The following is a 26331-nucleotide window of genomic DNA, read 5'->3' on the forward strand; positions in this document are numbered from 1 at the left end:
GTTAGTGTGGCACGGCACTGCAATATTTAAATAATTAAAGAGGGTGTCTTCAAGACGGTAACATAAACGGTTTAAGCCGATGAAGAGTGCCCCTTAACCTTGGCATCGAATATAACATGATCAGCCCCGATATCGTACCGTCCACCATATGAATGCATCCGACGATACACGATCAGCTACTAAGAATGTGCAGAAAGCGTGTAAACACTTGGTTTTGTTTTGTTTTAATCTTTATTTAACAACTTTGTACCTTGACCGGGTTGAACAGTAACGGCGCTTTAGTTCTTCGGTTGCTTCAGCTCGTTGGCCGTCTTGGTGAAGACTTCGAAAGTCGAGTCGTACAACATCTTCAATGCCTTCTGCATCTCCTCGGACTGTACGCGCGTATCGGCCTTTAGCTTTTCGACCGTCTTCTGAGCCTCGGCCACCAGGGACTGTACGTTGGTCGTCAGCTGCTCCTGGTACTCCTTCGCTTTCTGCACAACTTCCGGGTTCTGCTCGGACAGGGTGGCAGTGGTTTGGTCCAGCTTAACCTTCAGATCCTTCACGATGGGCTCGAAGATGTCCGAATGCTTCTTCACCTCCTCGTCAAGCACGCCCTGCACTGATCGCAGCCGATCCACGTACTGGTTGGTGTTTTGCTGGATCGTCTGGACGACCTCCTCGTTCGACTGGAACCCGAGAGACTTCAGAACGTTCTGCTGCGTTTCCTCGAATGCCACCTCAATCTTGTCCTTGATGTTCATGATGGTCTGGAAGAAATTGGGCTCCTCCGCTGGTGCAGCGGGGGCGTCACGGCGAACGAATCCCAGAGTTCCCTATGGGTGTGAAACGAAACGATCGGGTAATGTGGTTGTTATTGCACCGCGAACCAGCTATCCACTGTAAACCGTCTAAGAACAATATACACACCTGAACGGCACACAGGGCCAGGATAAGGCACAGAAGCTTCGCCATGCTGTTTGTTACGGCTATCGGAGGATTACTGGATTCGAGCGCGAGAGTTGCGATTGGGCAGAGTAGATCCTAACAACTGAAGCGCCGAACCGCGTAGTTGAACGATTTTATACGCCCCACCACAAAGCGCCGATTTAGCAGCCCTGTGGGTGTTTGCTGCTCGTGTGTGTGTGTGTTTGTTGACCGATCAGCATACACTTCGAACGCAAGGAAACGGAAAGCATCGTGGAAAGATTCTCGACATTATCATTTGTCTATAGATTTTCCCCCTTGCAAGGTACGTTTAGAATCGCTCGGGCCTGAGGGTCGACCAGATGTTTACAAGCATTGTTCAAAAACACATTTACTAGCTCATAAAAGCGGAGCAAAGTTTAAGTTCAACGTTAGTAATCATGCGTTTGAAAAAAAAAACGTTTCTGTTTGTTCGATTTTATTTTTTCAGCACCACACAAAATGCAGCACGAGAATGCTGCAAGATTGGCAGAAGCACGAAAACGCAACCCCACCTTATCGCAATATTTTTACTTCCAATTATCACAAAAAATGTACGAGCTGAATAATCTTAAGCCGACGGGATGATTGGTGTTGGTCAAATTCTCCGGCAGGTGTATGTGTGTCTCAGGTTCTCGGTTGGATTTAAAATCTGTTTAGCCGTTATTGCCGGTTTACTATGCTAAACCAATCTCTGCCAAGCGATACGAAAATAGGCACGTTAATTTATATTCGGGACGTGCAAGCGTTGGGTGCACGAAAAAATTGTGCCCGTGTAGCGAGGAGGCTTGGCATGAAGCTAACAGTGGCAAACGGAAAGTAAAAGCTCTTTGAAGTTCTTTGTTTATTGAAGAAGTAGATTTATATTATTTTTCTTAAAATGATGAGAGATTATTAAATAATTTTGGTAGAAATACTCTCGAGATTTTATCTATTTTTTTTCTTTCAAAAATGCATCATTCCGTGTTTAATCTATTGGTGTACATCCTTCTTTACATTATCGTGGAGAAAATATTAATTTCTTTAATGGAAGATAACCAATCATATAAAATCGGTAGAACTCATTTTAGTCGACCACTCAGCTTCATGTAAACTTTCAGCACATCGTTTTCCAGTGGTGTCAAACACACGAAAGCTTGCGTTCGTAGCGCAGAGGGCTTTTTTAACTGGTTTGCAAGATAGTTTGTCAAATTAGAGAGACTTCGATACATTGCACTTCATTCGATTCTTAAAGTTTTACTTACTTACCGAATTGCCATTGTAGTTGTTTTGTTTTCCATTTATAGAACAATTTTTCGTGTCAAAATTATAAAATTATGACTTATAGTGCTGAGAGTCGGATTCTTCGGTAAAAGAATAGAATTAATACCAAATAAAGGTTGTTTTAAAAATGATAATAACAAAATCGAAACTTTTAAAGCTAAGTTTTTACATGGAATATAGAAAAGCTTAATAATCATTACAAAAAAAATACATGTGTGTATTATTAGATAGCATAATAAAATTTTTGAAATTTCTTCACTAATTTATCTTTGCAAAATTTTAATTTCAATTTCATATTTTAGTATTTTATTCAACCATTCGTAAATTACAGGTGCAACGGCACTAAAATCTCCAATCAGTATCATATTCCAACGGTCATAAATTCTCATGCAGTTCACCCTGTGTCAGTTTCAAGTTTTCAGAATGAATTTCTTGTCGTTCATCGGGTGGGAAGTAACCGAGTAATTAAAACTATTGTTCTATACCACGGATGGGTTCGGATATTAAACAGTTCAATTTTACGATTTTCTTGTACATGATCTTTGCTAGCACTAACGAAACCTTGCCCAATGTATCGATGGAATTGTCACATATAAAAAATCGTCAAAAAGCTCGATTCACAAAATAATTATAAACATATGTAAAAGATGCGGCAATACGGCATCGGACCGTCATAATTAATAAATAAATAAAAATATATAAAAGACGTCTTCTTCTTTCTTTATCCTAAGACCACTTTAGGTTAGGCTTGCCATTTTTGACTTACTACACTTAACGATACCACGTAGTTGGATAGTCAGTCCTCACTATGGGAGAACGGGTCGGATGCGATTTCAGCCCTGGTCCTGTCGTATGAATACCGGCACTGTTGTAGCCTCTACCACTGGGCCGCTCAGTCTCAAAATAGTCTTAATTGTAAATTTACACACCCATTATATTGATACCCAACAGACCAGGCAATATTGTTTATTTCATTGTAATTCAGAAAATCAGATTTATCTGGATAAAATTGCTTGCATAGTTTAAAATGACGCCACATGTTCTGCGCTATCGGATTCATAACTTCAAATATTAAATAAGCTCAACCTTAGCTGCAGTAAAACGAGACACAAGTTTGTTAAGGTATCAAAACGATCGTTCACTTTTATTTTACATGACTTTTTATAAGTAAAAATGTTGTCGGTGATGCAAACATCGATGCACCTAACCGCCATCCGATCATTATTAGTTCATCACTTCCTTCACCTTCTGTTGAATGGTGTCCCCAAGCTCACTGGTTTTCGACTTGAACAGCTCACCCATTTCACCGAGTTTGTTAAAGAAGGTCTGAAAGATTAGAACACATTTTTTAAACATTTTTTCGCTGGCATTTTAAACATTGTGACCAGTTGCTACAATACTACTTACATCGACGTTTTCCTTTGTGAATGTGTCGGTGATGGTCTTTTTAATTGTTGTCACTCCATCCTCGACGACGTCACGTCGTAGACGTGCGGCAAGGGTGAACTAGAATTAGGGGAAGCAGAATGACATAGGTAAGCAGGCAGCGCCAGTAAATCGCAAGGTAACATCGGTGAGATTCAAAGCAAATATCCGACAAGAAATCGTAAAATTTGTTTTTTGATCACAAGATCAATCTTTCAAATATTTTTGCATTGCACTCAATACATGGCAATCACGTGATCACTGATGAAAGGGTGTAACACCATGCGATTTGTTTTCACAGAACTATGTCTCGCTCTCGAATCACCTGAATGATGCAGAAGATCACAACGAACAGCAGTGCGAGTTTGGCCATGATGGGTAGAAAGATGGACGCGAAAAATTCACAAATTTCCAAAAAACAAAATCGAACACCACCGAGCAGCACCAACCAGCAATGCTTGCGATCCGACACAGACGAGCTAGTAATCACGAATGTTAAAAGTCGTCGCACTTGAACTGATGTTTTATTTACTCGACGATGTTGCGGGCTTTGAGAGTATGGATGGTTGGTGGAAACGATCGTTCGCATTACTTACTGGCTAGCTGGGTACGATGTATGACGGTGGGTTTCGGTGCGAGTGTGCATGTGCGTCCCGCAATTTAGTCCGAATCCGTTGCCGCTTATCAGTCTACGGCTGGCACATCCACACGTACAGTTCATCGATAGAACGTTTGTAGAACAACGGCCACGATCGTGGGCCGAGGGATGAAGCTACTTCCGATTGATAGCGTTTCGACGTCAGAAGCATTTAGCAGAACTTCGATTAACGGAGGGAATTTAAACATGCGCGGGGAAATACCATGAGAAGTTTTATAGCCTTTAGATTCGCAAAAGAACAACAAAAAAAGCACATCTTAGTTGATTGATAAAACAGTTCTTTGTGTAATGTGTTCAATGGCCGCACATTTTATCTTCCTCCTCGCATGATCTACCCACCCACCCAACTCGGCGCACAGCCGATGACCTTTGTGTACAGCGTGTAAGTTTATTTCAATTGGAATTCAATGTCAACTACAGCTCATTGCAGGTTCTCGTTTGGCCACGATCCGGTTTGATGATACAATTACAATTTGCCCATTGCGCCAGCGTGCGTTGTTTTCGTCCCATCAGCAAAATTGATCCATTAGGCCGGTCGCTCGCCATCGTCACCGTATGCTTCCGATCGTACGTTTTCCCGCTGCTCGCGGGCACGTTGCACTTTCTGTCGCGCTTGGCTTTCCAGTACGTGCAGTACGCCCAGAACCATATCGTAAAAACGCTGCGAACTTGCTATCCGTCGTAGCTGGTAGGCGTCCGGTGGGTAAAATTCGTCCTCATCATCGTCTTGCCAAGCGGTAGATGGTGGTGGTGCTGCCTCGGTTGTCGCCTCGCCCGATTCTAGCGACAGTGCCAGCAACGGTTTTTCCACCCGCCCACCGAATATTGCACTCCCGAACAATGGTGGAAGCTATGGTATTGTGTTGGGGAGAGGGTACGAAAAAAAACGAAACCGCTTTAAAAAATGGACACCCATACTGTCGCGCGATGCGACATCATGCCACCAATATCAAATTACGTAAAAAGCCACCCCAATCGTCGAACGATCGCGCTGAGCAATGACCATGACTGTTGACTGTTAATGCGTATTAGACATGAACCCCGCGAACTCCAACCGAAAACGTGCCATATGAAGATGAAGTTAACGCATTCACCACACACACACACGTTCTTCCTTTAAGCTGTGCAAATAATGTGTTGCAATCTGAACGGATTTTGTAACTTTTGTTTGTAAACCCTACTTAAGCAAGGGAGATCGATTGCGAACGTCACCACAAACCAATAAAGCGTTGGCTAATTATTCTTGCCAGTCGGAGGAAGAAGAACCACGCCGAGATACTGTACCGGAAGAGTTTGCGATCGCGCCTGTCGCCTTGACCGTTTTTTCGGCACAATCTGTATGGTGTCTAGAATGCGGAGCACTATCTCTAGCAAGGGTGATTTCGAAGCACTGCTAGCTGCGGCAGTATCGCCTCCAAACGCTTCGAATGCCGCTGCTGGACCACCGGTTTTCACCGCACTGTACTTTACTTGTGGAAATCATAGTTGGGCAGGAAGTAAAAACGAGCGCTTTAAAACTGTGGCACCGGGAACTTTTTGGGGGGAAAATCTGAGTTAACTTTCCACCGATACTTACACATTTGGCGAATTCAAGCTGTAACACGATACAGCAGAAAACGATCACTGTGCGCACATGCATTGCTGGCAAGGACAATCATAGAAGATCGAACGATCTCTCGAAACGACACATTACCCCTCACTGGACAGAGCTGATGTTTGGTTCACCAACGGATGGTTCTAACTAACTAGGCCCCGGCTGGTCCAACATGCTAGCTGCTGCAGAAACCTCCCACAAAGTGACCCTCCAAATGCGAAAACACACAGTCTGCACTCACCAGTGCCACCGGTACGATGCGGTAAATGCGAAAGTCATCGTGCAATCATGCGAACAGTCCGCACAGTACCGGTCTTCAAGCAACATCGTTCGCCGGCAAATTGATCGTAACATGTGGTTAATGCTTCAAACAATACGGTCATGGATATGCAATCGTTTAGCAAACGAATCGTTCGGTCAATCTATGCACCCGCTAAATCCTTCCAGCATGCTGCTCTTGTAATGTGGGCGGCCCGGTAGTCGTTGCGACAGCGGCGCCGATCTTCATACGACAGGATCGGGGTTCAAATCCCTAATATGCAGTATCAATAAGTCTTGTAAGCCGGAAATGACAGACATAAGAGGTCGTTTAGACCAAGAAAAAAGAAGTAGTCTTCTTGTGACAAGGCAAGGCATTAAGGTGAATGTAATATATCGTGCAAGCAAAGGAATGTTATTTAAGATCGTTCGATCTATTAGAACGCAATGATCGTGTTTTAAAAAAATCCTTTAAAAAATGTTGCTCATGCTTCCAGTCTTACGGCAGATTTGAAAAGCTTGCTCAATGTATCCCCCAACTCACACTCCTCACCTTTTTTTCGAGCTTAGCAGAACGCGGAACATTGGTTTAACGGTGAAAGTCACGTAGAACAGTAGCTACTGAATGTTGTCCCAACAACATGGCGTGTACGGTGTACATTAACTGTGACTATTTTCCTCTGCTGACTGACCTTCTCGCCTGATGTTTATGTGCTTTCTTGAAGGATTATTTACCGCCCCAGAACAGCAACAGTCAGCTGTACCGACCATGGAAAACTAAACCCAACTAAAGCAGCAGGGGCAACTCCTCACTAGTGCCAGACCGAACGATGAGCGTGCTTGCGAAAGTTGTTGTATTGGGCTCCTTCCTAGCCGCAGGACTTTTTCCGCATGGGGTAAGTACACGATACAGATTGCGGCTACGATGATAAGGTGTCTAAAAATGCATTTTTCATTTCAAAGGCTTGCGCTGAGTCTAATCTATTTGGGCTCGAAATGGAACCATCGCAACACGTCATGCACATACGGAAGCTCTCGGATAGTGACAAGTTAAGGATCGAACTGGAACCAGTATGGTTTCAGCTGGAATCAACCGAGCAGAACGCGCCAAGCGAAAGCCAACAAGTCAAACGGCAGGCCGACCTGAAACGCCCGTTTAAAATGTACTCCAACCGAGAGGAGCTGGCACGCCATCAGCAGAAGAGGGATTCAGAGCATTCAGCAAGCGAGGATACGGATTCCTTCCTGAAAGACTTCTGGCATATGGATCGGCCCAGCAATTCGGCTTCGCGCGAGATGGCAGAACAGTCCACCTCGCTAGAAGCACAACTTGCCGGCACCAACCTGCCGAGCTGCTTTCGAGCGTATCTGCACGAAATGTACGATCGCAACAGTGAAAGCGTTCGCAAGCTGATGCGCTGTCTGACGGAACAGACGGATGAAGGTTGTCCGACCAAAGCCCGCCAAAGGCAGCGCGTTCAGTCAACGGTTTTCCACAGCCAGGAACGCGACTATTATCGCAACGAGGATAGGCGCGTACGGAGGATGCCCGAGCGGAAGGTGGTTCGGAAGCGAAAGTACGAAGATCCGTCGCAGGAAGACACGTCGGACGATGAAGACCTAAAGTTCGAACAGCTGTTTATCCGCTCGGACAGTGACGGTGGTGGGCAGATATTCGAGCCTTTTAATAAGGAAAGCGATTCGGAAAGTGGTGACAGTGACGAACGCTCTTCGTCCGGTGACAGTCGAAGCAGCGACAGTCTTAAGAAGTCCCGAGATCCGGAATCACGTGAATCGGAGGAACGTTTGTACACGGCTGCCGGTCGATTGCGACCAGTTGCCTACAGACGATTGCCCCAAAAGTATAATACGCGCAGTCAGCAGCAATCGAGCTCGGACGAATCGGAACAAGATAGCAGCAGTGGCGAAGCGAGCGATGAGTCTTGCGAAAATTGTTAATTCAAATAAATTATGTGTTGAGTTTTACCTTTATTTACCTATTCATTTGTCTTGTGTTGTACAACAGAGCCAATAGAGAAAAAGTGTGAAGAAAAATGAAAAGTAAGGTTTTCAAATTTATTTATTAACCCATTCGTTTGGTCTTAACATGTCATGTCCGTTGTAGTCTTCCGCTCTGTAACAAGTCGTCCCATAGGTCCTGTACAGTATAAACTGCTCGTGCTGATAGTCGGGGAAAGGTCGTCAAACGGTCAGGAAACGTCAGCTGGTAGTAAATGTATGAAAGAAAGGAAATAAATAAAATTACTCTCACCTTACCATAATAATGTTATTTCTAATAAACCTAAAGCACGTTTTAATCTAAAATCTCAAGCAAATTTCTACGTTCTTTCACGTAACCGATTTCTTCGGCGATCGTCAACCCGGTCCGCCGTTTTGCGATCAATTTTCCTTCCGATCAATCTCAACCCTTTGGAAGCTACCCGATTCAACTTGGGTGGCTTGTATTGACCCTCAATCGGTCCGATTTCGTACTTCTGCAGACCATCGCCCTGCTCGATCACGGTACGCGTCCCGTACTTCAAGGGAAGCGTAAAATTTTTCTTATGCTTTTGCTGATAGATGTCGTAAAATAGTACGGTCAAGTTGCCGATCACATCGTTGGTCGTCGGGCTGTACTCTTCTCGCGGCAGGGCATCCAAATGCTTCTTTATCTGCTCGTACGTAATTGGGTTCGAGGCGTCCCCGATGTATACGGCTGGTTCGACGTTGCTTAGCAGTGACTTTCTGGGAGCACCAACTATATCACCCGCTTCCGATTTTACCGCATCTGCCTGATTCGCTGGCATGCAGTGGCAAACGAAACCACTCTGCCGATCAGCCATATTAGTTAAATCGTTATACTCTTTACGCTTTGATCGCGGAACATTGGGTAGACGCCTTAAAAATGGATTTCTTGCACGAAAGTTTGGCCTCACTGGCCTATAAGTATGGAACAGGATGTGCCGCGGATCCGACTCACTTAACCCGACGGTTAGCTTATCATTTTTCAATGGGTCTAATATACTGCGGCGCAAACGCGGTACTTCATTGCGACGACTACTGCCGTCTGTGGCCGGTGCTTGTGTTGTGCTATTGAATTGGTTACCGTTTGCCTTATTTACCACATACCGTCTATTGTGGCAGTCACACTGGCACTCTGTAATGCACAAAAAAAAAAATCCACAATTATAGCATTCTGTTGCATTGAAAGGAAAAGATCACCGTCGTTAGCTTACCCCGAACAGGATGATCTGCGTAAGCGTGCAGCTTCACCTTCGAGCACTTTGGTTTCGTTTTCGGTTCCAGCACCTCAAAATCGTGCGTATCGTAACTGTCTTCTTCACAGCAGCAAGGTTGCTCTACGTCGTAATGGTAATGGTGCGATCTGGGCAAAAGCATTGAAAGAATGTTATCGCACCTTCCCCGCTTTTTCGCTACAATCTTCGCTCCTTTTGGGTAACATTTCTCACTTACTTTCGACAACCGCGCTCCGGTAACACCTCAACTGCCGCATCCAGCTGCTCGTACGTTTCTTTATGGCAATCGGTAAACTTTTCCACCTCATAGTGATACTTGTTAAGCTTCCGGCAGCCAGGATCCTTGGGTGCTTCTACATCGAAGTTATGGCGACACACGGGACATTCGTTGCAGCAGCTTTCACGTGGAAATCCACCGCCGTGGTGACAAGATTTTCGGGGTAGGGCGGATCCCACCTCGAACTCGATACAGATCAGCGCAACGAGGCACAGCGCCACCCAACCGAACAACTTCATCTTTTGACACATCACACAGAGCACTGGAAGCTGACCAACAGTTGCTGGAATGTTTTATAACATTGCTTCACTTAAACCCCCGAACACCCATTTCTGGACACAAAGGCAAGATAAAGATTGGGACAGTTTGCAACAAACAGCACCCGGACGCTTAGCTATGGCTATAGCTTTTGCTAGAACGGTCACAGACCCATTACGTAAAGTGGCCCAAGAAAGGTCACGTAGCGAAACAGGTGAGCTTATACCATTACTGCTGAGCGGGCCTGACATCGCTGGTCCGTATTGCAGCGCACCCGGGTGAGTCTGTTTATCAATTGCACTCCCTATGTTTTAACACGTTTTTTGTTGTGGAAAGGAGTTTTGTTACGATAAGCATTTCTGGTACATGCGTCGGTACTGCGGAATTTCGAACTAGATGGAAACCGACCAGTTAAGCTCGTCTGCCGTATGGGTGGATAGACTGTAGGAAAGTGTAAATATGGATGGCATAAAGATATTAGGTATGTAAAGTTTTAGCACGTAGTATTGTAAATGTTTTGCATCAACCCAACCACACACCTTTTATATTATGATGGCCTAAACTGAAAAGATTTCTTAGCCTTGGCCTGCCATACCATGACCGATGGCTGGCTCTCAACGGTGACTTAAATCATTCATTCATATCCGAACGGTCAATTCTGCGCGTGAAAGAGTCACGTTCCAGTTGAGATTTTAGTTTAATCCAGACGAGATGTGCACAACTACCATATTGATTAGTCTGTTATAGTACATACCCGGTCTGTTGGGGTTCAAATCCCATCCGGATCGTTCCCCCGTAGTTGAGGAATGACTATCCAACTATATGGTATTGTTAAGTCTAGTAAGCCAGAAATGGCCAGGCATGACCCAAAAGGTCGTCAGGCCAAAAGAAGTAGAACATACACAGAAATTAAGCTTTGTCTTATTGCTTATTATTTAAGCTTATTTATGAAGCTTTTTGTTTTGTTTTTGAAATTTAAAAGATATCATAGAATGCAACTTTCGTAGTTAATTAGAGTTAATATAAAAATTTATACTGTCGGTCCGGTGGTGGAAGCGACTACGGGGCCGCTCTTCATACGGCAGGACCGGGGTTCAAATCGCATCCGGATCGTTCCCCCGTAGTTGAGGACTGAGTATTCAACTACATGGTATCGTTAAGTCTAGTAAGCCAGAAATGGTAGGCATGACCATGAGGTCGTTAGGCCATATGAGTGTGTCGTTAGGCCATATGAGTGATATAATCCGTTTTGCGTTTGTTTCTTAGATTCTATTCGCTAAGCTTGCCAAAGAGTTTGTATGAAAAAATAATCCATTTTATTGTAGTAAGTCTGTTACGAAGAAACCAACGCAAAATAATACAAATGACGCAAAAGAAGTAAATTCTGGAAATATTATATTTTCTCGCTACTATGTACACACAAGTACGCAAAGTCGATGAGCAAAGTCTAGGTTTACACTAGTATATCACAACAGAAACCATCCAGTTTCGCACGCTACTATAAGGCATGGCAGTATTAGACTACGAGCGAGGGTTCTGGAACATCGGATGAGCGAGTCTTGCGGAAGTGCCTTTTGGCGAATGGACAATCATATTCCTCCGATTCGGGCTCGTAGCTTTCTTCGTGAGACGGACTGTCACATTTCTTCTTGTGCTTTGAACACTTGGAACAGTGCTTAGTCGGTTCTTCGGGTGAATAATCCTCCTCGGTGCTTTCCACTTCCTCAGTGCTGGATCGGTCCTGACAACGATCACAGATCGGACCGTCCTGCGGAAGTACGTTGAACTTTGGATCCTTGTTTTCCACCTTGCCATAACAGATGTCGAAGTAGCTTTGGTCCTTCGGATTGCACGGGGCACCTTCTTCCTCTTCCGACGAACAGACGCGGCAACGGACACGCTTACGCTTCGGTGGCTTCAGTTCCAGCACATGCAGGTTGGTTTTGAACATTCGTTCCTCCGGGATACCTTCCGGCTTGGGCACAGGCGTCGGCTTCATAGGTTTACCGTGCATGTACAGGTCGGCTTCGGGAACACTCTTAATTTGCGCATACTCAATTGCCAGCTGACGGCTTATGATGTCGGCAGGGTATTTGCTGGGGAATAGATATAGCAATATGAATGGAATGAGCACTAACATTCGTTAGGAAAGTGTGGCTGTATGGTGGCTACCGTTTCGGCTGGTCTGCTTGATGCTCGAACCCACATTCACACGATCTGGACTTTGCAAACTTGGGCTCCACGTGTTCCGGGGCTAGGGGTCGAATGCGGTACTCCTGCTCGCACGAGCAAACATCCGGTTTTGGTTTCAGTTCCAGCGGTTTAGTAACATTGCATTTTTTCTTCTTATAAAACGGAAACACTTGTGGTTGTGGCCCACGGGCGATCTTCAACTGACATTCGCATTCGTTAAGATTGCACTTTTTGCACTTTGCATCCGCCATTGCCAGTGCAACGAGGACTAACACTAGCGCTAAAACGATCCTCATGATTTGGCGGAATGTGCACACACTCTTCTGCCTGCAAAACTGTGCTGAACTTGACCGTCAAAACGACTGACGGAACCAACGAGACTTTGGGAACATTTTATACCTTCATCCAATCGACGGCGGCTGCCTTCATAGGGTCTAACCGTGGCACCACGTTTGATTGTTATGCCGTCGGAGACTATCCAAGGTCATTTGCCAGTGTGCTTTCTGTTATACTCTGCCACCTGCACAGAAAGCACAGATGAATCAGACGACGTGCCTCGGCATGATTCCAGTGGGTTTGCGTTACTGTACTGCGGCCATTACATCAAGCATCATGCTTGGTTTCTAGTGGACAACGAAATAAAATGTGTATGGTTGATGTTTTGGAGCACGAAGTTACAACGAACTGTTGGTTGGTTATACAGGCATGCCGGAACAAACCTTTCGTCACAGAACGAAAGTCGTGTTTGGAGCGATCAACAACATCAAGGAAGTTTTTAGACAGGAAGGTTTTTTTTGTATTTTTATTTAATTTTAAATATTTTTTATATCAATTAACGGAAATTTACAAGGGTTAGCAATACGGCCAGGCCGTTCTTTATTATTAAAAAAATTACAAAGGTTGCGAAATTATTATTATTTTAAGCGCATTTTTTCTCAAATACATCCATAAACGGAAAGGCAGCTTGCAAAGGAGTTAAGAGATCAACTAAAAAGCATACAGTTCCAGCCAAGCCTTCGTACAAGCTGTATGGACGATCGGGTGCCAGTAGTTGTTCCGCAATTGTTGGCGAGTTTAAAAATTCTGCAAATTTTGCTGCCCGATACAGATAACACATTTCTTCCGTCAAACGATACATTAGCAGGAACGCGTAGCCGTTACCGGCAACCCCATGACAAATTCCCGGCCCTTTGCGAAGTAAACCTTGGTGCCAAATTGTGTCAGCGCACTTTCGGCAGCATTCTAGATACTTTTCCTCTTTGAAAGTAAGATAAGCTTTGGCGAACAGATAAATGGCTCCACCGCATCCATGGCACCAGTGAACGAGCGTTCGGTTCGAATCATGTCGTGTAGGAAAGTTTCCTTCGTGGTTTTGCATTGTCAGTACGTAATCTATGGTGTTTTTGATGTCCGATAGTTTGGTTGGCGAAACACAAAATTGCCCATTATCATCACGGTCGAACCAGGGCGATTCGAGCAGAGCGTGCAAAATCGCACAAATTCCATGAGCAGCGCCGAGATAAGTTTTTTCGTGATATTCATACATCAATGGTGCTGCAGTTTGTAGCGAAGCGGCAATGCGTCGTCCACGTGTCAGTATAACTTTACAAATTGCGGTTACTGTTTCATTTGCAATCGGTTTCGATGCAATCGTTTGATTTAACCAGTACGAACCATGCAGGTAGCCGGCTCTACCGACCAAAACTTCGTCGGCTTCGTATCCACCATCCGTCGCACAAATGGGATGTCCTTTTAAAAATATTTTCACCTCATTTTCTGCATCATGCCCATTTCCCTGCGAGTGAGCGATAACTGCAGATACGGCAGCAATTCCAGACTCTCCACAAAGAAAAGCTACGCTATCCTTGCTAGAACGATGTTTCTTCGCTGAGTGGTGTTTAGCTTCAGCGATATATTTCGATGCGAGCTTCAAACACGGAAACAGATTTTTTGTTTCTTCCGATCGGGACAGTTTCCAGAACATGAAAGCGATCCCTGAAATTGCAGCGATTGAAAAGTACATTATGAAGAATCTTATGAATGGCTAACCTTTGTTTGCATACCCTATTAATTGGTAATTTCAAATGTTACCTGCAGTTCCTACATAGAGATCCTCGCGCATCTTTGTTTGAGTGTGGTTCTGAATCATTCCAACGTACTTTACGATAAGATCAATCACACTTCTACGGCTTACAATGCTATGGTACTCTGTACCATGGGCTTTCCCGTCGTAATCTACATAAGGATTCGGAAAGAATCGATCAGACATGTTGAGGTAGTTTTTGTATCCGCAAAAAGCGCGATTGCAAAATCCGTAATTGTTTATGCGAAGAGAAATGTAAACAATGCTGATCTGACATTAGCGATGCTGGCAACACTTCCACATTTGACAGTTTATTCCAAATGACAGACGTAAATATTTACATCCCATCACTTGCAAAAAAAAAACATTTCTTGTACAATCTTTGTATTGCGCTGAGAAATCTGTAGTAACATTCCGTGTTCCAAAATTGGTCCATCGGCGGAAGCATCATGTCTTGGTTTCAAGATCTAGCTGGCAAGGCGGAAAACATACTTACGAAGATAGATCAGAATGCTGCCACAGTGCTACAAACCCGCCCAACATCTGGTGATGTGGAAGGTGCTCCGCTGCTGGAGGTCAGTGTGATGACGAACGAAGCTCCCTCGCCGAATGTACCCAAACCAAGGATGGTGGTCTCCAAAAGTTCTCTGCTTAGCAAAAAGATGCCCAAAGGAATGGTGCGTTCCGCATCTAATGCGTCCTACGAAAAAAGCCAAGAGCAGGAAGCCGAAACACAATCAGTAAAATCCGAAAAACCAAACATATCCGGATCCTCTTCCCGCCGCAGTTCGCTGACCTCAAAGAAGGATGGCACAGTCATCGATATGAGCGAGCTGGTGACAAATCATTCCAGCCACGATGTGCGTGAGCCAAACTATTCCATCGAAAAGGAAATGGCTGCGTTGAAGATAGTGCTTGCTGAAGTAAAAGCCGAACGGGACGAACTGAAAGGTGAACTCGATACAGCACTCTCGCAACAGCTGAGCAATGGCGAGACGGAAAGTAAACTATTGGAGCTTGAAGTACTGTGCCAGAATTTATCGACAGAAAAGAATAGTTTGGCTGGAAAGTTGCTCGCCATTGAAGAGGTAAACAGTAAGTACGTAAAATCCATCTCGGAGCTGGAATCAACGATTGCAAAGCACATACAGAGCGAGCAGGAACTAAACGGGAAGCTGGAGACGGCGAAACTCGAGACAGAAAATGTGCTGAGTGAATTGCAACAATATCGTGTTCGGGCACATGCGACGCTACAGTTGAAAGAGAAAACAATTGAACAGCTGAAGGAACAAATGAACGGTAGCCGAGCTGATGATGGTATCAGCCCGAACGATGCTGCTACAGTCAGCAGTGCTGAGCAGATACTACAGATTGAACTGGAGCAAACAAGGCAAGAGAAGGCAAATCTCTTGGAGGAACTGAACAATCTTAACGAACGCATGAGGCAGCGCGAAGCACAATGGTTGAGCAACGAGGAAAAGTTGCGGTTAACCGTTAACGGGCTAGAACAAAACGGTCATCGATTTCAGCAACAAGTTTCGTTCGAGATGGATAAATTTAAATTGCTGGAAGACGATTTTCATGCACAGCAAAAGGAACTAGCGTCTGCGCGGGAGGAGCTGATCAAGCAACGTACAAGCTTCACTATGCGGCTGCACGAGAAGTACTTTTATGAGCGATTCCATTTTTTAGTCGATTGTTGCTAACTTTAATTCCCTATTGCAGAGAGTCGGAGATCAACAAGCTGCGTAACAAAATACACAACCGACCAGTAAGTCCACTAAATGACCACGAGGATCGGTTAGCATCGTTGACACAGTCACTGGTGCAGAAGCAAACAGCATTAGAGACGGTTACGGCCGAACGAAATGCTCTTCGAATACAGCTGGAAAAATTGGAAGTATGTACTGCTCATAATTGAAACACTAAATGAATCGTTTAAACGAGTGGCTTATGTTCTGTTCTAGAACCAGTACCGAAACACTGCATCACAAGTGAGACAACAGCGGGCGGTTTATTTAAACAGTAACGTTACTGATGATGGTAATTAATGGCCAAAGGCTTCTGCTACACTACCTGTTATTGGTTTAATGTTGTTTATTTGCGTTATCTTTCAGCCAAATCACAGGTACCGAACTTCATGCTAGAAACGCCATTCGACAACAACGTGGCGCGAAGGATGAAACGCGCATATTCATCTCTCGATTCAATCGGCATTCGGCTGGGAGTGTTTCTGCGACGTTACCCACTGATACGCATTCTTGTGATAGTTTATGTTGCCGTTTTGCATCTGTGGGTAATGTTCGTGCTCCTGTCTTCTACGCCTACATAGGAGCAATGTTGATTGTTAATTGTGTATAAGTATTTGTGTTAATACAAAATTTTAAATAAATAAACAATGAAACATCGCACTGTTGCCTTTAACTTTTGTTGAGCTGTAGGTGAACCGTCCACATCCTTTTGAAAAATCCTCTCGCTGTGGTGTAACCGGTTACGCCACACTGCTCGTGCGCATGGCGTGGTGTAGCCATCAGCAGTCAAACGTCATTCGGCTGTTGTGAAAAGTAAACAACAACAAATCGAGCAATCGCGATCAATTTTTGGTGAAAACTCGTGATGGATTTCGATAGTCCTGATTGTGTGGAAAAGGATTTTCCCGGCCTGTACGCTTCCGATGCGAGTGGGAAAAGCAAAAAAGATGATAAAGATTGTACGTGCTCAGCTTTTCACAGCTTTGCCCCTGTTCGCAGGTGTGAGGGCTACGGAAAAGACTAACCGCTTGCATTCTTTTTTTGTTTTGCTCTACATTCAACAGTTAGTGACGCTGATCCGGAAAAGGTCAGCAAAAAGGAGCTGCTAATAGGTCGCCGAAAGGATAAGAAGGAGAAGAAAACGGCTTACGCCACCTTGGAGGGTGAAAGCTCACCGGAAGAGGAGCTCGAAACAAAGTAAGTTTTGTAGCTTTTTCTGCAGACTGTGCGGGCAGTGCATGTGCATCGGTCACAATTGCGCCGCACAGTCGCGGTTGCATTCAGTGCTGGCCAACCGTGTGGCTTATCGGGATACGTGCAGTGAGCATGTGGAGTAAATCAATATTTCTCTTTGGCAGGAGCCCTTCGAAGACGAAAAAGTCGAAAACGTTCAAGTTCCCCACAAAGAGCAAGGAAAAGAGGGAAAAATCACGCGAAAAGGATAGGGAAAAACCAGACTCATCGAAACCGGAGGAGTGTGTGAAGGCGCCCGAGAAGGGGGATAAAGATAAGGACAAGAAAAAGGACAAGGAAAAAAAGGAAAAAGAGAAGAAGGATAAATCGAAAGACAAAAAGGACAAAAAACTGAAGCAGGGAAGTGTCAGCGAGGAGGTACTGGAGCTGGGCGATGCGCAACCCATCTTTGGCGTGTCGCTTGGATTGGCTACCGAGCGGAGCCGTTGCCATGACGGTGTGAACCTTCCGCTGGTGGTACGTGACTGCATCGATTACCTGCAGGAGCATGGCCTGCAAAGCGAACAGATCTATAAGGTCGAGGCTGTTAAGACAAAGTTGCAACAGCTAAAGCGAACGTACAATAACCGCGAGGGATCCTGCGTCGGTGAGATGGACGTGCCGATTGCTTGCGGATTGCTAAAGATGTTTTTGCGCGAGCTTCCGGAGCCGATACTTACCACCGATCTGTCGTCCCGATTCGAAGAGGTTGCTTCACACTCGCAAGTCTCGCAGCAAGAGCAGGAACTGGTGTGTTTGGTCGAACAATTGCCGAGCTGCAACAGAACGCTGCTCTCCTGGATGTTTATGCACGTTGATGCGGTAACACAGAACGAAGATTTTACAAAGATGAATGCGCAGAACATTGCGATGCTGCTCAGCCCCACGCTTCAGATGTCGCACCGCTTGTTTGTGGCGATACTGTGCCATTGCAGCACCCTGTTCGCCGACACAAACTTACACAAGTAAGTATCGCGCTAGATAGTTGCTCTCGACTGATTGTTCAGTGTGTCAGTCGCTAGATAAAAGGTGTATCTTTTCAACATAGTTCAAACAACTCAAGATAAGACAGAAGTTGCTGTGTTGTATCACTAGCCAGCGAGCGGCGATCGTTGTTGAACATTTCCACCATAAGCTCTGTCGGGAAAGAGACGCTTGTTAACTTACTCGTTTCGTGATGTTTAAAAAAACTCGAGTGAAGTTGCTGTCAAGCTTTTTTTTAAAGTACGACACGCTACCTTAACACAGACCACAGTTGGAGAGAGCATAAAAAATAAATTTAATTTCCGTTTTCAGATATATTCCGCCGATAACGGCATCAAGCCCAAACTTACCCGAAACGCCGGACGAAATATCGCTAGAGCTAAGGAAGCAGGAAAGCCTACTGGCGCAAATTCACGCCGAAATGAATGCCGGCTTCGTTACGAAGAAACGCGAAGAGCAGCTTTGGGAAGTGCAACGCATCATTACACAACTGAAGGTATGTTTGTTTTGTAACGCTCCACCACAGTTCCCAGTGTACGGCAACCGTGCCAACTGTGCCAACAACGACGAGTCTGTTCCTACTTAACCCTCTTCATTCATTGCAGCGAAAATTGCGATCATTCGAGAAAAAGTCCGATTGCGTACAGAAAAGCCTCGACGATACGGTGGACGGAGATGTTTCGATCGATTTGAACATACAAAAATCTAAACTGTCCTGTTCGGACGATGAATCGTCCATTAAAACCGTAACGGCCATCTCGACCGAATCGGCCACAAATACCGAAGCCAAAAACACACCACAAGAAACGTCCGACGAAACGGCGGTCCCAGCAGAGCGGAAAGCTTCCATCGCGGAGTCTCCCGATACGGCCACAGTGAAGCGGGACGGTTCAGGGATGCAGCCGACAGCACCGGAAGCACCACCGACCAGCGACAAGGTAACGGTTACCGATAATGGATTTCTGCTGCTACCACAAAACCATCCGGAGTATCTTACGCTGATACGGCTGCAGCTCGAAAATCAGGAACTGGTAAACTGGAAAGCGCAACTGCAGTCCCGTATACAGACGGAGCGCAATGAGATAGTGAAAATGAAGAAACTGCTCGTGGTGGATGGCGGTGGAATTGCCGTTCCGACCGATGCATCGCTAACGGCTAGCGAGGAGTACGAGAAGCTGATGGCTCATTACGTGAAGGAAAATGCACTGCTCGAACAGAAACGCCAGATGCTAGCGAAGGAAATATTCGAGGAAAACAAGAACCTTATACAAATGCAGGTGGAATTGGCTCTAAATCGGTACAGGATATAAGGATATAAGAATCAGCACGAAGTGTATTTGTTTATTTGCTCTCTGTAAAATGTTAGTGGCATACACAGGAAACGAGCATCACGACGAGTTTTAAACGAACGATGGTCGAACGTGAAACGCTTTACGCCACCATACGATTGCTTGATTGGCGAAACAGGAACACACTGTATCGAGCAGCAGAGTACAGCGTGAGTGTCGTGCCGCTTTTGTATGGACCGTTTGGATTGAGTGCCACGCACCAAGTCTTCTCCTGATTTTGTGAGAGTGTAGCGAACCTTCCTGTTCAAGCGATGGACAGGATTGCATGTGGACGAAAAAAAAATTATGCGCGCGCACAAAATAAAAATTGTTTCAAGTGCGACGACAGAACGAGAGATAGGTAAATACGCGCGAGAGTGCTATTTTTTTGGGGGGGGGGGGGGGTTTGGGGGTTGGCATATTTGTTCACTCACCGACACGACAAAATACAGTGTCTGAAAGGAAAACTGCAGCGATGAGCGATTGTAACCTACTGTGGCATGCAAGCTGAAGATCATTAATTATTTTTAATTCATAACTTATGAAGCTTCGATAGAAATACAAATAAAGATATGTAATTAGTGTCGTGCAACTAAACATAAATTTTGCGTAAATCGTGAGTGCTTAAAAACAAATAATCATCACAGTTCATGAAGGATGTAGAACTTCCTAATCCGAACGAATGCCAGTGAAGTGTATTCGTGTGTCTCTACACGCCTGTGTGTGTGTATGTGTGGATGCTGGGGAAGGGACGGTGGCACTGCATGTCAGCGGAAAACGCACCGAAATGCTGTGCACGCCTGAGTGAGGGTGGATCGCGTTTATTTTTTTGTTTGTCCAACACTCATACAAGAATGTGCGTACCTTAGCACGCGTCGTCCTTTTCTTTCAACGTGCACCAATACCACCAAAGAAACCCCATCGAACGCGGCTGCATCAAATGCATTGAAATTGCACGGAGTGGATCGATGGTAGCGACGTCGCGGGGCGAAAGAGGAGGGAAAGATTCAAATGTCCTTTACGTCGAGTCTAGTCGGAAAGGACGAACAAGGAAAGGGAACCCGAACCCGTACACAACTACACACAGCGTGTTGGTGGAAATTCGGCAGGAGAAAAAGGTTTCGCTTCTCTTCGCTGCTGCCTCGGTCCACCTTTACCCACCGTACGACCGCGGTTGTCGCGCTCTGGCAGCGCGCGGGTGCGTTCTCGTACGGCTCTCCGTCAGGACAAAAAGGACCAAACGATCGGTGTGTCTGTCCCGCTTGCCCCAGCGTGTGTGTGTGCGCGCCTGTACGACACTCGTGCTCGTGCTTGGTTGCCATGTGTCCGGCGCGCGCTTTCGTGCCAGTAACGTTGCACACCAGAGGGGATGAACGTTGCTGGGGTGTGCTGGCGGAGGAGTGCCATAAGCCTCCCCCTTTTGGTGGGGTGGTGGATGATGTTGGTTTGCGATGCTCGGGTCGGTCGAGTCTGGCTCACCGTGCTGCTTGGTTCAGTCTGTAAAAAAGTCGCGTCCGAAGCGGTAGCCTCCGGAACGGCGCGTGTAGCCCGGCTACCCAGGAACACAACACGCACACGCACACACACAGACACACGAAAGCGGAGTTGTTTTGTTTGGAGTAAAATAATAGGCAAACAAACAAGAAAATAAAATAAAAATAAAATAAAAAAGGAAACAGTAACAAGGACCTGTTTCTGCAAGTGTTAACGCGCGCGCGATCCGCTGTGCCCGGACGATACACGGACACGATGAGATGTGACGAAATGATTAGTTAGGTGTTTTATCGTTGGTGAAGTTTACCGTAAGTTCGTTCGTTATGGGGGGGAGGGGGGTTTCGTTTGTGATCTTCTTGGCCGTGCAGCAGGAAGCTAAGATTGACTTCCCGGATTCAAAACCGGATCTGTTCGGCATTCGGAGGCCGCCAGGTGGAAAAGCATAGGTTAGTTTAAAATTCCTGACGCTGTTGGTAGTTCATGGTTGTGTTACCGTGTGCAAAGTACGTGCCCCTACGGAATGAAGTGATCAGAACACCTCCATAAGGAACATTCGTTCATATCCTTCCTCGATTGTGCAAGTGCGTGGTTTTTGTGGCGTGATTAAAGTTTTACTCCACCTATTCCCTTTTGTTTCCACAGTTCTTTTTTTGATTTACGATATCCTGCTTTTGTTGAATCCAGGCATGTTCTTATACCCTCAAACCCCTGACAAATGTTTTTTTGTTTCTTTCATCAAATATCTTCCAACCTATGCTTTGGAGTTTCCAAAGACGCGGATTGCCTCTATGCTGCCCCGAACCTATGCACGTTCGGGCATAAAATTATACGTTTCGTAAAGTCATAAATATCGATTCAACAGAAACTATAAAATGGGGGAAAAAAATAACACCGACTCATTTATGGCGCAAAAAAAACTTTTGCAAAGTCCTTCCAGGATTCAATTTTTTTTTTAATTTAATAGTTTAAATATAGTTTGAATTGAATAGTTTAAAGCGTAAGTTTAGGGAAGCGATTAGGTTTTGGCGGTGCACAGCAAAGAACAATAAAGAAACACCATTAAGTGGGATTTTGTGTAGAAATTCACAATCGTAAGTTACTGTTACCCAGCGTGCAACGGACAATGGTGGAAGCGGTCGTTAAACATTCCAGCAAAAATTACCGACCAAATGGTGTTTTCTTTTGTTTCTATCACTAGTGACCAATATGAATGTATCTTACCGTAGTAGCAACAAGTTAAGCGCAAGATAGTATGTGAAAAAATATATTGTGATAACGTAAAAGTGTGTAACAAGAGCAAAGTGGTGTAAAAATCGACCATTATCACTATACAACTACCTCACTGCAGTACCACACACACACACAGTACAATCCGGATGTCGTTGGGCGAGCTTCAAAGAAGTAATTAAAAACTACAACTTCACAGGTAAGTGAGCAGAATTATCAAACAGCACCAATAAGCCCGCAAACAGCCATTATAAATTAACGGCTCGTATGGTAGGAAAACTTCCATTTCGTTTCTCTTCTATCGAGACGATGTGAAAAATTCCCCCATATGATGTTGTGTTGAGCTTAGGGGTAGGCAGGACAAGTCCCTAGCCTGCTTCAAACCACTCTGGACGGAAGAACCTTTGTCCATCTTCCTGCACAGGGATAATTAGTGAGCACAGCGCAGCAGCAGGTCCAGCTGTGGACGAGCACGGGAGGGTTGAAAGCAGTGACAAGGCCAATGAACTTTATAGTGGAGTTTACTTCGCCTTTTTCGGTTACCGTAAATTGCAATATAATAGACTGATAGTTGAAGAATATTGAAGTTTATGAAAATTATTTACTCCATTTGGCTGCACAACCTCAAGGAGCCGTGGCATTTCAATCCTTCGGACTGGAAGCAAGTCCAAGCGGGATTGGGTACCTAGAGCCTTAGACCTGTGTCTCTCATCCATCCATCCGTCTATAGTTTTTTGATGAATTTCCATGGTTTTTTAACGATTTATTTTCATCCCTAAGGTTTTAAAAAGGATTCTTTAATATGTTTCAAATTATAATATTTTTTCAAGCAGTACGGCTTAGAAGAATAAAACAATATATATATTTTTAAATATTTTGCACATTTCGTTGTCCCAAATAAACAAGATTTTCGCCTAATTTTCGTTATAAATAATTTTACAGACAAAAACATTTTTAAAGTGTGGTTTAAAAGTTATACAAAAATAGTAAAATATAGGGCAACCTTGTTCTGGTCCAAATACTTGAACATGATTTTTGCCATGTTCATCGTGGGTTTCGAAAAATATAAGAACGGCTTCAAGTATCTTTGAAAAGCTGTGTCAAAAAGCTGTGAGACAAAATCAAAAACCTGTTTGAATTACTTGGTGCATATCAAACATTCAATATGTAAAGCATACGACAAGACGATCATCGAATGTAGCCAAAATGTGGGCAATGTTGCACAAAGGCAGTGGCGATAAAACTCAATAATAAGAAAGGAAAATGAAGGCTTTCCGGTTTATGTACGAATCAACCTAACGTGTAGGTTAATTATATCCGATTGAAGTACATCGAATCCGTAGAACTAGCTTTAAATTATGTTTTGCAGACAATCGTCAACCGTCCATAGCCAATTCTGTGCAAAATTGTGCCAACTGATTCGATTCCATTTCCTGTCGTCTGTGTCCTTCTGGTCATCGACCAACATCCACCAGCAAGCAACATAACGTGGCGTTGCGCAATTTTTTTTCTTTGGCGAAACCTAACTGAACCATCCCCCTTGGCTAAAACTCTCAGTCTTCCCCATGCAGAGAGAGAGAGAGAGCGAGAGAAGTCTTATCAATATTTCTGATCAGATCATCAATAAATAAATATTAATAATTTTCCTCCAATTTATTTTTTGTGAAATTAGGAAATAGAAAAGCCTGCACCGTAGCGAATGTAATGGTAGTTGGTCCCCCCCCCTAACACCGAACGGAATCGAAGGAAGGTTTCTGCACGGTACGCAATTCAGGTCCTATTTGCGTTCAGTGTCCGATGCTGAGTGTGCGGCAGGCGTGTGTACCACGGGACGAAAAGGGCACGGAAAGGTGCCTGGCGGATATTTGTTTGCCTATTTTTGGCCCCTTCACATGCGTGCGTGTGTCGCTTTCACGTGTGTGAGCATAAAGACGGTTTTATTTCATCTCTCTCTCTCTCTCTCCGGCCCTGCCACACCATCTTGCCAAGGGTTTGGTGGCCGTGGGTACCGTCACTGTTATCCTTATATCATCACCTTGAAGAGCTTCTTCAAGCTAGCTAGCCTGTCTTGCGGCTGTCCGCACCGTTTCGACTGGTTCTGGCAGCTCCATTTGTGTCGTCTTCGGAAATGGAAGATACAGTCGAACCAGAAGGACCTGTGTCACTTTTAACAGCGGTCCGGCGTCCGTTCGCTTGGCCGGTAACGGTTGCACGAGTACGCTTTTTTGCACCTCTTTTTTTCGACCTGACAGTCTTACCAGTCGAAGGGGGAACAAGTGCCGATGGAAGATGATGTTTTTGATGATGACGACGACGATGATGATGATGTATGCTCGGATTGTGTCCTCGTGAAAATGCGCTCCGCCAGCTGCCCGTTGGCGGTGGTGACGGTAGCTTTTCTGTTATTGTGCGCGGCCCCTGCTAGTGGGGTGGATTATGTGCGCCTAACTAGATATTGAGAGTGGCGAATGGCCTTCGATAGATAGGCGCCCCCTCGAGCAGGTTGACCGGCCGGGCCAAACCACCATCGCCACACCGTCCCGCCACATGCACATCAACGCCGGGAAGGCACGCTGGATAAAGGCATAGCTGCTAAGAAGATGGTGAAAGAACGACAAAAAAAAAACACCAATAATAATACCACCCACGTTCATGCATGGTCGAGAGTTTCGGAAAATTTTCCACAACAGGAAATTTATCCACCCGCTACACTTCTTCGAACCTGCCCATCCAGCGCCAGTGCCAGTTTGCGATATACATGTGCACGTTACACAATCATGCTGCCACGGGAGTGAGAGAGAGGGGGCCAAAAGAGGGGGTGGGTAGTAGCATTCGCACAGGAAGCAATGTCCGAGCATAAAAAGCCACTGCCAACGGCCGTGGCCGGACAGCAATCGTAGGGAAAATGTATCAAATCGCCATGTCATTGAATAAATGAGAAGAAAATTACATTGAAATCAGAAAGAATTGACATGATGTGAAAGTGGGTTTTGGGAGCGAGGGGACATACCGAGGGGTAAGGTAATACACGCGGGAGCGGAACGGCGAGTGTGGCTGTGTGGCCATAGATGATACAGATCTGAAGTGTCTGCTGAAGAGCAACGGACGAATGTCACCAAAATTGAAACATGTCCTAAAACACTCGTGATTAGAATTGCATCGATGGAGGAAAGCTATTTGTAGATCATTTCGAGCGAATTGGTAATTTATAGTTATTCATTCGCCATGTTCTTCTAATACGAATTTCTGCCTTCTTTAAACGATTTTTAATATATTAATTTGAATGTTTAATATTATCATTGGAGCTAACAGGGAAAATGTATTTTGAAACACATTTTACCTCTTATCTTATCACTTTTCACCTCATTATTGATGCTTTATTCTATCTCCTAAACGAAGCCTGAAATGACTCAACACGTTATTTACCCGAAAACTATCATATCTAATTACCGCACATCGCCTATCGCCTCATATAACGACTGCGTGGAGTGTATGCGCGTGCAGCAAGCAAACAAGTGAAGCTAATTTTCGAGGAACGTACCAAAATATAAGTTAAAGTCATCGAGCCCTCGGGTGGTTGCCTGTTCCAGGAACTATGTCTCCTGATACACTGAATCGTTGTTAAGTACATTGGACAAATGGTGTGAAGCAGGATTTCTGAGCAACAAGCTACATACAGCAGTCTACATATGGATTTGGATGGCAGGTTTGTAGTTGTGGGAAGAGGAAAATGCTTTATTCGTTAATAATTTAGTCCTGTGTGCTACTATTAAAAGCTGGAACATTCTTTGGCAAATTTTCATCTAAAGGGAAGCATTTTTATCTCGCTTAACTGCTTCTTTGAATACTAGTTTAAGTTGAAGTTATAGTTTAGCTCATGGCAAACTTCAAAATACAATCTCGGTTTCAGGACACTTCGTACGACGACGATGTACATAAAGAAGCCCTAGGAAATCGGTACCGAAATTCGAAGTCAAACTACAGCGGAAAGCAGGGGGAATCGATAGGGGCAGGTTTGCGGATTAGATGCCCATTAATCTGCCTTGAAAAGAAAATTGATACAAAAAATCATACGAAGACTCGTACCGAGGGCAAACGAA

At 44.8% G+C, this 26331-nt stretch overlaps 9 protein-coding genes across 17 annotated transcripts in view; 4 read left to right on the plus strand and 5 right to left on the minus strand.

Annotated features, from left to right (window-relative positions):
• Nucleotides 1-212: 212 nt before the first annotated feature.
• On the minus strand, nt 213-1065 carry LOC118508496. The gene is made up of 2 exons (XM_036048329.1): nt 913-1065; nt 213-818 (listed from the first exon to the last, which is right to left on the minus strand). Exons 1-2 carry the CDS (start codon nt 955-957, stop codon nt 279-281), a joined length of 585 nt encoding a protein of 194 aa, XP_035904222.1. The 5' UTR covers nt 958-1065; the 3' UTR covers nt 213-278.
• Nucleotides 1066-3324: 2259 nt separating this feature from the next.
• Nucleotides 3325-6731, minus strand: LOC118508500. 5 transcript variants are annotated; one of them, XM_036048334.1, is made up of 6 exons: nt 5871-6731; nt 5579-5758; nt 4638-5144; nt 3962-4514; nt 3619-3717; nt 3325-3537 (listed from the first exon to the last, which is right to left on the minus strand). In XM_036048334.1, exons 1-3 carry the CDS (start codon nt 5931-5933, stop codon nt 4821-4823), a joined length of 567 nt encoding a protein of 188 aa, XP_035904227.1. In that variant the 5' UTR covers nt 5934-6731; the 3' UTR covers nt 3325-3537; nt 3619-3717; nt 3962-4514; nt 4638-4820. The 5 variants fall into 5 exon arrangements, 4 of the variants coding, with proteins under 4 accessions (XP_035904227.1, XP_035904226.1, XP_035904225.1 ...); XM_036048333.1 differs by having other exon boundaries at nt 4634-5144; XR_004905797.1 differs by lacking the exon at nt 5579-5758 and having other exon boundaries at nt 4602-5144; nt 5871-6036.
• Nucleotides 6732-6918: 187 nt separating this feature from the next.
• LOC118508498 lies at nt 6919-8138 on the plus strand. Its single transcript, XM_036048331.1, has 2 exons — nt 6919-7042; nt 7110-8138. Exons 1-2 carry the CDS (start codon nt 6977-6979, stop codon nt 8103-8105), a joined length of 1062 nt encoding a protein of 353 aa, XP_035904224.1. The 5' UTR covers nt 6919-6976; the 3' UTR covers nt 8106-8138.
• On the minus strand, nt 8116-10317 carry LOC118508497. Its single transcript, XM_036048330.1, has 3 exons — nt 9621-10317; nt 9383-9531; nt 8116-9303 (listed from the first exon to the last, which is right to left on the minus strand). The coding sequence occupies exons 1-3, from the start codon at nt 9929-9931 to the stop codon at nt 8486-8488; spliced, it is 1278 nt and encodes a 425-aa protein (XP_035904223.1). The 5' UTR covers nt 9932-10317; the 3' UTR covers nt 8116-8485.
• A 914-nt stretch (nt 10318-11231) lies between these two features.
• LOC118508504 lies at nt 11232-12897 on the minus strand. Its single transcript, XM_036048341.1, has 2 exons — nt 12111-12897; nt 11232-12034 (listed from the first exon to the last, which is right to left on the minus strand). Exons 1-2 carry the CDS (start codon nt 12425-12427, stop codon nt 11455-11457), a joined length of 897 nt encoding a protein of 298 aa, XP_035904234.1. The 5' UTR covers nt 12428-12897; the 3' UTR covers nt 11232-11454.
• A 76-nt stretch (nt 12898-12973) lies between these two features.
• Nucleotides 12974-14490, minus strand: LOC118508503 (lanC-like protein 3 homolog). Of its 2 annotated transcripts, none has more exons than XM_036048339.1 (2): nt 14223-14490; nt 12974-14126 (listed from the first exon to the last, which is right to left on the minus strand). In XM_036048339.1, the coding sequence occupies exons 1-2, from the start codon at nt 14398-14400 to the stop codon at nt 13051-13053; spliced, it is 1254 nt and encodes a 417-aa protein (XP_035904232.1). In that variant the 5' UTR covers nt 14401-14490; the 3' UTR covers nt 12974-13050. The 2 variants fall into 2 exon arrangements, with proteins under 2 accessions (XP_035904232.1, XP_035904233.1); XM_036048340.1 differs by having other exon boundaries at nt 14195-14295.
• Nucleotides 14491-14527: 37 nt separating this feature from the next.
• Nucleotides 14528-16625, plus strand: LOC118508502 (golgin-84). Its single transcript, XM_036048338.1, has 4 exons — nt 14528-15877; nt 15940-16114; nt 16182-16257; nt 16332-16625. The coding sequence occupies exons 1-4, from the start codon at nt 14664-14666 to the stop codon at nt 16544-16546; spliced, it is 1680 nt and encodes a 559-aa protein (XP_035904231.1). The 5' UTR covers nt 14528-14663; the 3' UTR covers nt 16547-16625.
• A 128-nt stretch (nt 16626-16753) lies between these two features.
• On the plus strand, nt 16754-20113 carry LOC118508501 (ralA-binding protein 1). Its single transcript, XM_036048337.1, has 5 exons — nt 16754-16924; nt 17030-17162; nt 17324-18163; nt 18495-18678; nt 18788-20113. Exons 1-5 carry the CDS (start codon nt 16831-16833, stop codon nt 19490-19492), a joined length of 1956 nt encoding a protein of 651 aa, XP_035904230.1. The 5' UTR covers nt 16754-16830; the 3' UTR covers nt 19493-20113.
• Nucleotides 20114-20766: 653 nt separating this feature from the next.
• Nucleotides 20767-26331, plus strand: part of LOC118508505 — a 35711-nt gene continuing 30146 nt past the window's right edge. The window contains exons 1-3 of one of the 4 annotated variants that reach the window (XR_004905798.1): nt 20767-21312; nt 22203-22430; nt 23904-24857. The gene's annotated coding sequence lies outside the window, so the exon portion shown is untranslated. The other 3 variants (XM_036048342.1, XM_036048343.1, XM_036048344.1) reach the window with 3 other exon arrangements.

This window comes from Anopheles stephensi, chromosome 2 (genome assembly GCF_013141755.1).
Source record: "Anopheles stephensi strain Indian chromosome 2, UCI_ANSTEP_V1.0, whole genome shotgun sequence".
Taxonomy (NCBI): domain Eukaryota; kingdom Metazoa; phylum Arthropoda; class Insecta; order Diptera; family Culicidae; genus Anopheles; species Anopheles stephensi.

What these genes read in the sequence shown, in the direction of transcription:
- LOC118508502 (XM_036048338.1), top strand. Translation starts at nt 14,664, where the DNA reads ATGTCTTGGTTTCAAGATCTAGCTGGCAAGGCGGAAAACATACTTACG. An exon ending in TACAGCTGGAAAAATTGGAA is followed by an intron (nt 16,115 to 16,181) that starts GTATGTACTGCT and finishes GTTCTGTTCTAG; the next exon opens with AACCAGTACCGAAACACTGC. An exon ending in CAGTAACGTTACTGATGATG is followed by an intron (nt 16,258 to 16,331) that starts GTAATTAATGGC and finishes GTTATCTTTCAG; the next exon opens with CCAAATCACAGGTACCGAAC.
- LOC118508498 (XM_036048331.1), top strand. Translation starts at nt 6,977, where the DNA reads ATGAGCGTGCTTGCGAAAGTTGTTGTATTGGGCTCCTTCCTAGCCGCA. An exon ending in CAGGACTTTTTCCGCATGGG is followed by an intron (nt 7,043 to 7,109) that starts GTAAGTACACGA and finishes TTCATTTCAAAG; the next exon opens with GCTTGCGCTGAGTCTAATCT.
- LOC118508501 (XM_036048337.1), top strand. Translation starts at nt 16,831, where the DNA reads ATGGATTTCGATAGTCCTGATTGTGTGGAAAAGGATTTTCCCGGCCTG. An exon ending in CAAAAAAGATGATAAAGATT is followed by an intron (nt 16,925 to 17,029) that starts GTACGTGCTCAG and finishes TACATTCAACAG; the next exon opens with TTAGTGACGCTGATCCGGAA. An exon ending in GCCGACACAAACTTACACAA is followed by an intron (nt 18,164 to 18,494) that starts GTAAGTATCGCG and finishes TTCCGTTTTCAG; the next exon opens with ATATATTCCGCCGATAACGG.
- LOC118508497 (XM_036048330.1), bottom strand. Translation starts at nt 9,931, where the DNA reads ATGTGTCAAAAGATGAAGTTGTTCGGTTGGGTGGCGCTGTGCCTCGTT. An exon ending in CCGGAGCGCGGTTGTCGAAA is followed by an intron (nt 9,532 to 9,620) that starts GTAAGTGAGAAA and finishes GCTTTTGCCCAG; the next exon opens with ATCGCACCATTACCATTACG. An exon ending in CGCAGATCATCCTGTTCGGG is followed by an intron (nt 9,304 to 9,382) that starts GTAAGCTAACGA and finishes TGTGCATTACAG; the next exon opens with AGTGCCAGTGTGACTGCCAC.
- LOC118508503 (XM_036048339.1), bottom strand. Translation starts at nt 14,400, where the DNA reads ATGTCTGATCGATTCTTTCCGAATCCTTATGTAGATTACGACGGGAAA. An exon ending in TCTCTATGTAGGAACTGCAG is followed by an intron (nt 14,127 to 14,222) that starts GTAACATTTGAA and finishes CTGCAATTTCAG; the next exon opens with GGATCGCTTTCATGTTCTGG.
- LOC118508504 (XM_036048341.1), bottom strand. Translation starts at nt 12,427, where the DNA reads ATGAGGATCGTTTTAGCGCTAGTGTTAGTCCTCGTTGCACTGGCAATG. An exon ending in CAAGCAGACCAGCCGAAACG is followed by an intron (nt 12,035 to 12,110) that starts GTAGCCACCATA and finishes TCTATTCCCCAG; the next exon opens with CAAATACCCTGCCGACATCA.
- LOC118508496 (XM_036048329.1), bottom strand. Translation starts at nt 957, where the DNA reads ATGGCGAAGCTTCTGTGCCTTATCCTGGCCCTGTGTGCCGTTCAG. An exon ending in TGGCCCTGTGTGCCGTTCAG is followed by an intron (nt 819 to 912) that starts GTGTGTATATTG and finishes TCACACCCATAG; the next exon opens with GGAACTCTGGGATTCGTTCG.
- LOC118508500 (XM_036048334.1), bottom strand. Translation starts at nt 5,933, where the DNA reads ATGCATGTGCGCACAGTGATCGTTTTCTGCTGTATCGTGTTACAGCTT. An exon ending in AGCTTGAATTCGCCAAATGT is followed by an intron (nt 5,759 to 5,870) that starts GTAAGTATCGGT and finishes CCACAAGTAAAG; the next exon opens with TACAGTGCGGTGAAAACCGG. An exon ending in CGCGATCGCAAACTCTTCCG is followed by an intron (nt 5,145 to 5,578) that starts GTACAGTATCTC and finishes ACAATACCATAG; the next exon opens with CTTCCACCATTGTTCGGGAG.